At 34.6% G+C, this 12,343-nt stretch overlaps 1 protein-coding gene across 2 annotated transcripts in view; it reads left to right on the top strand.

The window, feature by feature from the left end:
- EMC2 (ER membrane protein complex subunit 2) overlaps positions 1–12,343 on the top strand; it is a 52,411-nt gene that overhangs the window by 37,082 nt on the left and 2,986 nt on the right. The window contains exons 10-11 of one of the 2 annotated variants that reach the window (XM_029223237.1): positions 1,923–2,027; positions 11,268–11,355. In XM_029223237.1, the coding sequence (XP_029079070.1) occupies positions 1,923–2,027; positions 11,268–11,354 (192 nt within the window). In that variant the 3' untranslated portion in view covers position 11,355. The remainder of the gene's footprint in view (positions 1–1,922; positions 2,028–11,267; positions 11,356–12,343) is intronic. The other variant, XM_029223238.1, reaches the window with a different exon arrangement.

Genomic DNA, 12,343 nt, shown 5'->3' with positions numbered 1-12,343 from the left:
TTTTTTTGTTTGTGGTATGCGGGCCTCTCACTGTTGTGGCCTCTCCCGTTGCGGAGCACAGGCTCCGGACGCGCAAGCTCAGTGGCCATGGCTCAGGGGCCCAGCCGCTCCGCGGCACGTGGGATCTTCCCGGACCGGGACACGAACCACTGTCCCCTGCATCGGCAGGCAGACATTCAACCACTGCGCCACCAGGGAAGCCCGTTGTATTTCTTAATTGTTTCGTTATTGTTCATGCCCAACATTTTATTTCTTACCTTAAATTATAATTGTATGAGATATTTTTAAACTATGTTTATAAAAGACATATTAGAAATAAAATCTCTCATGCCAAACTAAAACTTTTTTTATGATAGAAAAACAGTTTGTGGTACGCATGTAATTAAATATTTCTTTTGTTTATGTATGCTAAATGATGAGCTTAGAAAAAGTCAGTTAACAAGAGCTATGGGAAATAGAGGAAGAATTTAATGAACTTCAAATTTATATAAAATGAGCTCCTTTCTACAGTCAGAATGACTAGAAAAATAAACTTCTTTAATAGGCCAGTCCTTTGAAATTTTAGTTTATCCTAGTCTTTTCATGGACTTTCGGATGAATATTTTGTTGGAGCTCAGTGAAAAGGATTGATTGCAGAAATGGAGGCAGGAAGAAACGTAAATGAAATAATTTTTAGCAAAGAAATGGCAAAATATAATTAGAAAACAGATTAAAGGGATTTCAAAAAATTTTTTCTGGATTCTACTAGTGCCAGTTGTAACAGCTTGTAGGTACAGTATGGTAGCAGTGTCTCTTTTACCAAATAAATACTATTTTTTAAAATAAATAAATTATTAATAATAGTAAAAATACATAGCACTTTATGTGTCAGTTGTTGTTATGAGCTCTCTTTTTTATTTTAAATCATTATATCTTTATATCAACTATTTGAGAAGGTACTGTTACTACTACCATTTCACAGAAAATGAAACCAAGGCACAGAGAGTCCTGATTAATTTGCCCAAGGATGGACAGAGAGCTGCTAAATGATGCTCAGGCAGTTGACTCCAGAATCATTCTCTTAACTGCTGCAATCAGATTTTGGCATATAAATTCCTTAGTGGCAGAGAAGGAGACAGAAGGAAAAAGCATATAACACAGGCTAGGCATTGAAGAAACCACATGGACAGAGCTTCTTAAGATATATTTAAGCATAAGATAAAATTTGTATCTTTCTCTCCCCAGAAATACATACAATTAAAAATAAGAATATGATTTTGAGGGTCTACAGATTCTTGCATGGATCCCAGTTTAACAATCCCTTGTTTAAATACATCTTTAAAAAGGAGATGATGGCTCTAATTGGTTCTTTGGAACATAGTTTGGAAACTCTCAGTGTAGTGAAAAGAGAAATAGGTTGGAAGTGATGATCTCTTTCTACTTGTAAGACTTTCGTTAACTTACTTTGGTTAAGTCAGTTCACTCCTATTGGACTTAATTTTTTTTTCACCTGTTAATGTAGGAAGTTAGACTAAATTATTTTTGAGGTTCCTTATATTAATATTCAGTAATTCTATAATTCTGACATAGAAAAGTTGAAGTAATTCAGTAATAAGAAATAGCACCAGTAATATCCTACAGTATTTAAGTGATGATGGAATTTTACCTTCAAGGGCTGTGGTAGACAGGTAATAAATTAATTTTAGATATTATTTAAGGTATCCTTTCTCTTCCTACTACCTTGGATTATTCTCCATTTTAAAATATATTTTCATTTCATTTCACTAATTTCATTCAGCTTTATTTTATTTTAAAAATTGTGTTGATACAGTTTTGAAAAACTCTTTATTATCAGCCCATTGCAGTTATGACCCTTACATGTTTTTGATTGTCTTGGCTACATCAAAGGAGTATTGTTTTTGATGTTTCTTTTTTGTTCTTAGTCTGCAAGTCATATTGCTTCTAATCCAAAAGCAAGTGCAAAAACAAAAAAGGACAACATGAAATATGCTAGTTGGGCAGCTAGTCAAATAAACAGAGCTTATCAGGTTAGTATCGATAATTTTATATTATGACAAAGGTCAGTTAATGTATTTCTTAGTTGTTGTTTATGTTTCTACAGACTACAAAGCTAGATGTCTATCATTGAACTTCTGTGCTTTTGGGTCTTTATCAAATGTTTTTTACTTTAGTAAAATAGTAGTTTTACTTTAGTAAAATAGTAACAGGAGTCTGTTACTGTTATGATCCCATAATGAGCCTTATCATCTCAGTAGTTCTACATTTGGCAAATAAAAAAAAGTAATTGTAAAAATCCAGAAAGGATAAATTTCATGATGTATTTCAGAGGCAGATTGGGTATGTGAGTGTATTATTAATCAGAGATATCTCAAATAATAAAAAAAAAGAGGAAGAAAATCCTAAAAGTAAACTAACAAGACTATATAACAAAGTTTATGTACTCTGTTTACAGTCAGATCTTATCTGAAACATCTCCCCTCATTTTTTAGTTTACTGAAGCTCATCCCTAGGAGATTCTTCAGGAAAGACTCATGGAAAAACTCATCTTCTTACATCTTTCATGTTTGTAACTTATCTATCTATAGTCTTTATATTTGAAGGACAATTTGACTTTTTATACATCCTTTGCTATTAAATACATTTACCTAAGTATTAAGCATATTGTTCCTTTTTTTTTAGGATAAAATATTGCTGTCAACAAGTTTCATGCCATCCTGATTTTCTTTCTCTAATAAGTGACTTGCACTTTTTGTCAGGTTGCCCAAAGGAATTTTTTTCTTTATCTTTAAAATCCAGTAGTTTCACTATGATAATGTTTTGTTGATATTCTTGGGTCGGTCTTCCCAAATACACTATAGACCTTTTTAATATTTGGATTCAGTCCTCTTTTAATTTGAGGAAAGTTGCTTTTAGAATTATGATTTTGAATTTTTTTTGCTTGATTCCTTAAGTTTTCTTTTTCAGGTCTCCAACTATAAGTTTATTGGATCTCCTTTCACACTTCCTTTTATCATTCATTATTTTTTCAAATCCATCTGTCATTTTCTGTATTTTATTCTCTTCTTTTTTTTCTGGTAATTTATATGTTTCCTCTTCTTTGTTACAGAGAACTCAAATATGACCTCTCTATATATCTAGTCTTTCTTAGAAGTAGGTCAGGTTCAGAATGATTTTTCTGGCTGCAGGCCTCCCTGTGTTCTACCCCTACCGGTCTACAGATCTTGGATTTTGAGGTGGTGTTCTCAGTTTTAAATGTTACATTTTGTTGTTGTTGTTTTTTCTTCTGGGATTTTCTGCCTCTGGGCATCACTACCTCCCACCCTCCCCTTCTCCCCTTATCTGAACCATCTCTCCCTCTTAACCCCAGTGTTTCTGCCCTATTAAATTTGGTTTCAGTTTCTGTAGTTTTCTTTCAGTTTGAGGTTTTTTTCCTTTTGGAAGAGGGTGTTTGCTGGATAAATTAGAGATTTTGAGGTCTTAGACTATTAGATTTGTTTAAGGTCACGTTTGCATGCAGTTTTTTTTTTTGAAGATGTTGGGGGTAGGAGTTTATTAATTTATTTTATTTATTTATTTTTGCTGTGTTGTGTCTTTGTTTCTGTGCGTGGGCTTTCTCTAGTTGTGGCAAGCGAGGGTCACTCTTCATTGCGGTGCGCGGGGCCTCTCACTATCGCGGCCTCTCCTGTTGCGGAGCACAGGCTCCAGATGCGCAGGCTCAGTAGTTGTGGCTCACAGGCTTAGTTGCTCCGTGGCATGTGGGATCCTCCCAGACCAGGGCTCGAACCCATGTCCCCTGCATTAGCAGGCAGATTCTCAACCACTGCGCCACCAGGGAAGCCCTGCATGCAGTTTTTTATACTTTGATTTGGAGCCTATGAGACTGTCCTAGTTTTGCAAGCCATTGCATCAGTTCATACTTTTTTTTACTTCGGTGGCTTATAGAGTAGTAGGTTGTCCTCTTTTACATCCTGTAGTGCCTACCACATAGCTGTTGAGCTTTTGTAGGTCCTGCTACTGTTGGTGGTATAACAACCTTCTAGGGTTTTGAAGGATTGCCTGCAATATAGTTTTTTTTGAAAGATGTCTTTGTTGGGTTTGTTTCCTCTTATTTTGGTCTTGGTTTTGGTGCTGTTTATTTCTTTGTTTTTGTACTCCTGGTTGGGGAGATTAAAACAATTCAGTGCCCTGTGATCACACCATTTAGTCACTTTTGTGTAGTTTTATTATATATAATAGAGAATGTTGGTTCTGTTGGCATATTGCAAGTCAGAATATCTATAAATATTAGCTAAGCTATGCTTCTTCAAATGGAGTTTGAGAGGGCTCGAGGGGTTCCACACAGAGTAGGCTTGGGGGTTGGGGGTTGCGAGGGAGGGACGGATAGTTTGTGATTTAAAAATAAGACTTGGGGGCTTCCCTGGTTACGCAGTGGTTGAGAGTCCGCCTGCCGATGCAGGGGACATGGGTTCGTGCCCCGGTCCGGCAAGATCCCACATGCTGCAGAGCAGCTGGGCCTGTGAGCCATGGCCGCTGAGCCTGCACGTCCGGAGCCTGTGCTCCGCAACGGGAGAGGCCACAACAGTGAGAAGCGCACGTACCGCAAAATAAATAAATAAATAAATAAGACTTGGATAATATGAAAATAATAGTGTGCAAACTACATCATTGTTTTTAAGATATTTTTGAAAAACAACTAGCTGCTCAGAGAGTGCTTTTTTTGACCTGGCATGACTATATTTCTAAAATCAATTTTTATTAAATTATAACATACATGGAAAAATGAACCCAAGTCACAAAGATACATTCCAATGAATTATACAAGTAAATGTATCCAGGTCAATAAATAGAAACATTACAGCACCCCGAAACCTTCCTGGTACCTTCTTTCAAATTCTACTCCTTGTATTCCCCTCAAAAGTACAAATTTATAATCCCATAGTTCTGGCTTTTTTTTTGAAATTTATAGAATCATACAGTATGTATTTATTTTTGTCTGGCCTATTGCATGATTTATGAGTTTTATCTTTTTTTAAGTTTGTAGTTCATTCATTTTCATTGTACTGTAGTCTATTATATGAACATACTATAATTTATTCAGTTTTTTAAAAAATTTATTTTATTTACTTATTTATATTTGGCTGTGTTGCATCTTCGTCGCTGCTCACGGGCTTTCTCTAATTGTGGCAAGCGGGGGCTACTCTTCTTTGCAGTGTGCGGGCTTCTCATTGTGGTGGCTTTTCTTGTTGCGGAGCACGGGCTCCAGGCACACAGGCTTCAGTAGTTGCAGCACGCAGGCTCAGTAGTTGTGGCTCACGGGCTTTAGAGCACAGGCTCAGTAGTTGTGGCACATGGGCTTAGTTGCTCTGCGGCATGTGGGATCTTCCTGGACCGGGGCTCGAACCTGTGTCCCCTGCATTGGCAGGCGGATTCTCAGCCACTGTGCCACCAGGGAAGCCCGTTTATTCAGTTGTTGATAGGCGTTTGGATTATTTCCTGTTGGGGCTATTATGAATAATACTACACTGATATTGCTGTACAAGTCTCTTGGTGTATATGTACATGTACTTCTTAGGGGTGTATACCTTTGAGTGGAAATACTGTGTCATAGGATGTATATATATCTAACTGAAGTAGATAAAGCTGGTTTTCCACATTACTTGTTTATAGTCCCACCAGCAGTGTTTGAGCGATGTTCTCATAGTTCCACATTTTCACCAACACATCCTTCTGTCAGTTTTTGTAATTATAGTCATTCTGGTGTATGTGTAGTGGTATCTTCATGGTTTTGTTTTGTATCCCCCTGATGACCAGTGAGGTTGAACACTTTTTCATATGTTTATTGGCTGTTTGGATATCTTCTTTCATGAAGTCTATGTTTTTCATTGGTTTATGACTTTTTATTTTGTTTTTTAGTTTTTTGATTATGGGCCCTTTGTTCATTATATGTGTAGCAGATCTTTTTAACTCCTTAGTTGCAATCACTCTCAAATGATTTTGATGAAGAAAGTTTTGAAGATTATCTTCACCCTAATCGTTCATTTCCTTTATGGTTTGTCTTTTATGTTCTGCTTAAGAAATCATTTGTTACTGATGGTCATAAAGATAATCTTGTGTGTCTTTGGAGTTTTTTTTCTTCTACTTTTCACATTTAGATCCACAATCCATTTGGAACTGATTTTTATGTATTATGTGAAAATAGAGGTCTGTTTCCCCCCTGCATAGCTTTCCAGTGTTTCTATCTCTGTATTCTGTCATGAGTCCCATTCTATGGAAGCTGCTACCTTATAATAGTTGAGAGAGAACACAGATGCGCGAGCTGTATTGTCTGGCTTCCAAGTTTGGCTCTGACATGTGGCCATGGACAAATTACATACCATCTCTGGGCCTAGCTTTTCATTTGCAAGATGGACATAATAAAAGTTTTCTGAGTGTTAAAGGAGTTGATACATACTTTTTACCATATCACAGTAATACACCTTATATTGTGTTTACTAATTGCATGCTGTAAGTTCACTTTATTATGTCTGCTATTTTTATTGCAATTACAATAGCAGTAACAACAATAACAGTTATAATAGCAAACAAAATTTATTATAAGGTAGGTACTTTTCCTGTTTTACAAATGAGGAAATTAAGGCATGAAAGATTAAATAACTTTCTCCAAGGTGATATAACTGGTTATTAACAGGAGCAATTTTCAAACCTAGGCAGCCTGACTCCAAGTTTGATGCTCTTAATGGCCACAATATACTGCCTTTATAAAGAGATGTCAGGTATAAATGTTTCTAAAACTGTAATTATAGTTTCCAACTCCCTTCTTAGTTATTTTCTCATGTGAACAAGTGATATCCTACCCTCACTTGTTTCCCTTTTCATTTCAGACCCAAAGCTCTCCGTAGTAACTAAATTTAGAGTTTCATTTTGTTTGTTTGTTTGTTTTTCCTCGTTTTTACTGTCTCTTCAGTAATGCAAGACCAGGCAAGCATGCCCTTCCCTGCCATATGAGATGCACTTTACCATTAGACATGAATCCATCATTTCGATATTTTAAGTCATTGTTCATATATCCAAACCCTATTCGTTAGTAATATTTTCCCTCCCTGCCATTCTCTTTAAACAAATTTTTTTAAATTGTCTTATTAGATCCATTCTCTTTTCATAGACTTATTTTGTAAAGTCTCAGTGTTTTTGGAAAGAGCTCTGAGAATATCATCTGTGCTCTTCAGTCTTTGACTTTGGCACCATAAACTCCATAGTACCCAGTGATGTTTTACACATCTTTCCTGAAGGTATGATTTGCCTTTTCTTGACTCTAAGGGAAAGGATAGTATAAGGAATTTTTGTAAGTTTCTGTCATCTTGGATACCACTCCAAAAAGATAACATCTCTCAGTTGATAATGTCAGGTTTCTGTATAGCAGCCTAAAATACCTCTCAATTAGGAATCACCCATCATGCAAAATTTATTTTTGCCTCTAGACACTAGTAACATTTTTTTTGTTTATTTTTGGTTTTGTTTGGCTGCGCTGCGCGGCATGCAGGATCTTAGTTCCCTAACCAGGGATCGAACCTGTGCCACCTGCAATAGAAGCGCAGAGTCTTAACCACTGGACCACTAGGGAAGTCCCCGTAATGGGTTTTAAATAAAATCTTTTGTTGCTTTTGAAATTTTCATCTCTATTCTTTTTCTACAGAAGTTGGTGATTTTCTTCATGTGAATCAGATTTCATAAATATTTGTATCTATTGCCTTTTGCTAACATAGTGGTTTAAAATAACGACTTATTTGCTTATGAATCTGTAGGTATCATGTAGGCTTGTGCTCAGTTGAGTAATTCTACAGGTCTATAGTGGACTTACTTTCTTTTCTCCTCTGTGCTAGTGGTTGATGGCCTCACTTAAATGTCTGATGGTTGGCTCTCTGTCAGCTGGGGGTGCTGGGCCTTGTATTTCCCATTTGGCAAGCTAACTTGGACTTATTCACATGATGGTTTCAGGGTTCCAGGAGCAGCAAACAGGCAAACTCCAGAGCCCCTGGTTGTGTCACATATGGCTAATATTCCATTGAGCAAAACAAGTCACATGGTGAACCCAGATACAGGGGATATAATATTTCACCTCTCAATCGGAAGAGAAATATGTGGTCATTTGGCAGTTTATTACACTTTTGTATAACTCCATAGTTCCATCCTTCTGTTTTTGTTTATTTTTCTTTTTATCCACTTTATTGAGGTATAGTTTACATACAATAACATGCACACATTTTAAGTGTATAGTTGAGTTTTGACAAATGTATACTCCTCTCTCACCACTATCCCATTCAAGACATACAGTTTCCATCAGCCCAGAAAGGTCACCTCTGCCACTTTGTAGTCAGCCCCATTCCACACTGCAGACTAGCACTGATTTGATTTTCATCACTATAAATTAGTTTTGCCTGTACTAGAACTTTATATATAAATGAGATCGTAGATTATGTACCCTTTTGTGCATTGCTTCTTTCACTCAGCATGTTTCTGAGATTCATCAATCCACTTCTCCATTTTATTTATCTTATTACTTTGTCCACCCATATTATTTTCCACAAACTGTAAATTTGTGAATTTTAACCCAACTTACTCCAGTTATCACAATGGGTAAATCATTGACCTTTGAATTTGATAAGCAATTTTTTATTATTTGAGTGGTTTTCTGGTTAGTTTTCTTTAAGATCCATCAGGAAATTATGAAAAAAGTTTACTTAAGCAAAATCTGTGTGAAAAATAAAAATGCAGAATTTGTGATTAATGTGGAAAAGTATAATTTTCAGAGACTGACATTTTAGTAATAAATCTCTGGGATCTAATTGAGAACTTTATATGTCTAGGCATATAAACAAGTATAAAGTGTATAGTAAGTATTCCTTATTGTAATGTTTTTCTAGGCATTTAAAAATTAGAGAAAATGAGATTTTAAGAACTGCTTTCTGTCTTTGTTTCTACTTAATGAAACAAAATATGGCTACTACTTGCTTTTCAGTTAGGTAATTGGTTTAGCATGTTCAGTAGAGGCAGGCAAGTTTGATTAATGCTCATGAAAAACTTTAATGTGAACCTACTCACAGTAATTTTCCAGATAAATGCTTCTTTGGTACTCTGTTAAATTCGTCTGTGCTAGTGATCCATATGTTATTTGTGATTGCAGAGGTGATTCTGTTACTATCCTTTTGGGAAATAGAAAATTAAATCATGATTTGAGGGAAAAATAGGATTCCGGCTTAATCAGTTAAATTGCCATATAATTCTAGAATAGACAAAATAATTGCATGTCAGGTAAAATTTGAAGTGATAGATTTATATTTCCAACTTTCTTTTTATTTGTTCTGACACAAGTTCGTTTGGTTTATTCTAAATTGCACTGGTTGTCAGTAGTGTTGATACACAATCTTAGGTGGTTTTCTAAAATTAGCTAATTTTAAAAATCACAAATTTGTATTTATTATTACTTTTATTACATTTAAATACAAATCAAGAAAAATGCTATATTTTAAAATACTATGACTTCAGCGCTACACAAATTTTTCATTTTTATTTTCCATTTAAAAAATAAGGTGTCCTATTTTGTACCCCTTCCCCCAACCCATCAAAAGCTTTTTCTTAGGATTAGACCTTTAAGTATCTGATTAGGACAATTCCTGTTTACTTTGGGTAGGCAGTGGTAAAAGAAAAGGCTTTCTGTTCTTGGTAAGTCCTTGTGAAAGTGACTCTATCAACTGGGTAATAGGAGTAATAAGCACACTCCACATCCTTTACTCACCAAGGGAAATTATGAAAGGGCAGAGTTTTAAATGTGGTGTTGCTATTGCCATATTTTAAAATTATGGCCTGTATATTCAGCATTTGAATTCCTTAAATTAATAATGTCTTATGAAAGGCAAAGTGATCTTGATTCTTACAAGAAGCTTTTTCTCTTTCCCTGGCATTTCCTCTAGAAATCCCCTTTAGTTACTCTATCAAATCAAGATTCAACCACAGAAGCTAATGGTTTAGGAAATAGGAGAATCATAATGTTAAGCTGCAGCCAGAGAGGTCAGAGGCAGGTTACCAATTCCTGAAGCCTATTGCTTCTACGATGTTACCTGTGCTTGATCACTTAATCTTTCTCAACAGGTCACAAGAAGTTTGCCAAATTAAGTTAATTACAAAAGAGAAGGAACACATCATAAATCAAGTACTAAGTACCTAAGACAGCATTGATATTTGAAGGAAAGATCAGTCACTTGAAAGTATACTGAGTGCTTAGATGTTAACTTGAAAATACTGTATGTTGCTAATAGAAAATGTTAATACTTTAACCAGGGGAAAAACAGGTAATATAGTTATAATAAACCTTCCCCTTCCTTAACAAGGAATATATACTTATCTAGTAAATCTGTAGTGTTAAGTCAAACTGATAAATGATGGGAATTGGCAGTCTAGTTAGAAAACTCATTTTGAAATCAGCATGGGGTATTCAACAGTGTTTTCCCCACTTATCATGCACTATATTGAATTTAATACACATGAATTTGCTTTTAAATGTACAAAGATAGTATTTAATGCACTATGTTTTGTTTTTATTGTAAAATCCAATCCCAATTTGGTATTATAAAATAAATTATGACTTAATAAACTAAAAATGCATATTTCAAAACGTTTACTTTAATATGTAGCATAGAGTTTTATTTGATAGGTTTTTGGTGCAGAAACATGATATTATCTAGTCAACTAATAAATCTGGGAAATTTTTAAAAATTGCAGCCCACTCTAAGTAGTTTTGGAGAATTCTTGCAACTCTAAAATGTTTGATAACACTTCTTTACGTTTGTATTTTACCTTTGTTTGAAATTGTAAAAAGTTGATTAGAGGGCCACACAAGTAGTCCACATTCCTACATAAATATAAGCTAAATTTCATTTCTAAATTATGCTTTTTATTTCATAAAGCTTTTCTGGTCTGAAGAGGGAGTACAGTTTGAAAATCATATTAATGTTTTTATAGGTTATCATACTACTTAAACATTTAAACTGGCCAATTTCACATGGAAATTTTTATATACGTCAGTTGAAGATGAAACCTTAATGAAAATGTCCTTAAAACCCAAATTTTGTTTTCTATTGAAGAAAAAGAACATACCTGATTTCATGCTAGTGATAAAATAGATAATGTTAACTCTCTAACAATTTGAAAGTAAGACTGTGATTTTGAACCTGCCACTGAAATTGAGCCTAATTGCATTTTCTAAAAATTAGTTTGCAGGTCGAAGTAAGAAGGAAACCAAATACTCTCTCAAGGCAGTCGAAGACATGCTGGAAACACTGCAGATCACCCAGTCTTAAGGTTTCAAAAACTCTTTCACATTACATTTCACAACTGTAAAATTGAGCTCACTGGTTTGTGACCTATTTACTAGATGCCCAGTGCTATTTATATACTGATTTTCTGCTAAGAAGGTAGTTGTAAAGAATGTGATAATATAAACCTAAAAATGCCATTTACTGCTAAGCAGGAAGATGGGGAAAGCCGATGGAAGAGAGATTTGACAAGATTCTTACTGATTGTACATCATTCTTTCCATATCATACATATATAACTGCTTTTAAACCACAATCTGATATAGAAATAACCTTGTTAAATAAACTGATGATTTATTAAACTTGCATATGAAAATTCTAGATTCTTTTTGTTATAGTCAAATAGTGAGTGACTATATTGTTTTAGAACTCGATTTCTAGTTAACCCCTTTTTATTTGTGATAGGAAATACATAGCATATATAGGTGACAGAAGCAAAATGCTGGCAAATTATTTTCATTCTTTTTATAGCGTCAGGTTGGGTTTCGCTCTGTATTCCAGTGGGCTATTATTTTATATGCTGTAATGTTATTCTGATAAATCTTGATTAAAATATATATCATTCTCCAAAGTTCAGCACTATCTTTTTATAAAATTTTGTTTTGCTATGGGACATAACTGAGATTTTTTTTTACCTATAAAATGGTTTAAGGTTCATGTATGTTATGATATTCAAATTTAACCCTTATGAAAGTAATATTTATCCAACTTTCAACTCTATGTAAAAGGCATAATTTTTAGAGCATAGATAATAGGGATAAAGGGGTTTCAGTGGCTTAGTTATTTTTACTTTAGGGAAAAATAAGAATATCTAAGCTATCTTTAGAAGCAAATTTTTTACAATTCTCATATCTCATTACTCCTCAGTAATAATAATTAGAATTTCTTCTTCCTTTTTTTCTCTTTTCATAGTGAACAACCATTACACTACCTTTAGCAGTATTTTGCATGTTTCGCAATAGAATAGAAAGAAC

This window comes from Monodon monoceros, unplaced genomic scaffold (assembly GCF_005190385.1).
Source record: "Monodon monoceros isolate NGI ecotype Baffin Bay Population unplaced genomic scaffold, NGI_Narwhal_1 Super_Scaffold_14, whole genome shotgun sequence".
NCBI lineage: Eukaryota > Metazoa > Chordata > Mammalia > Artiodactyla > Monodontidae > Monodon > Monodon monoceros.
The sequence above is the reverse complement of the archived record's forward strand: the minus strand, read 5'-3'. Positions and strand labels throughout refer to the sequence as shown.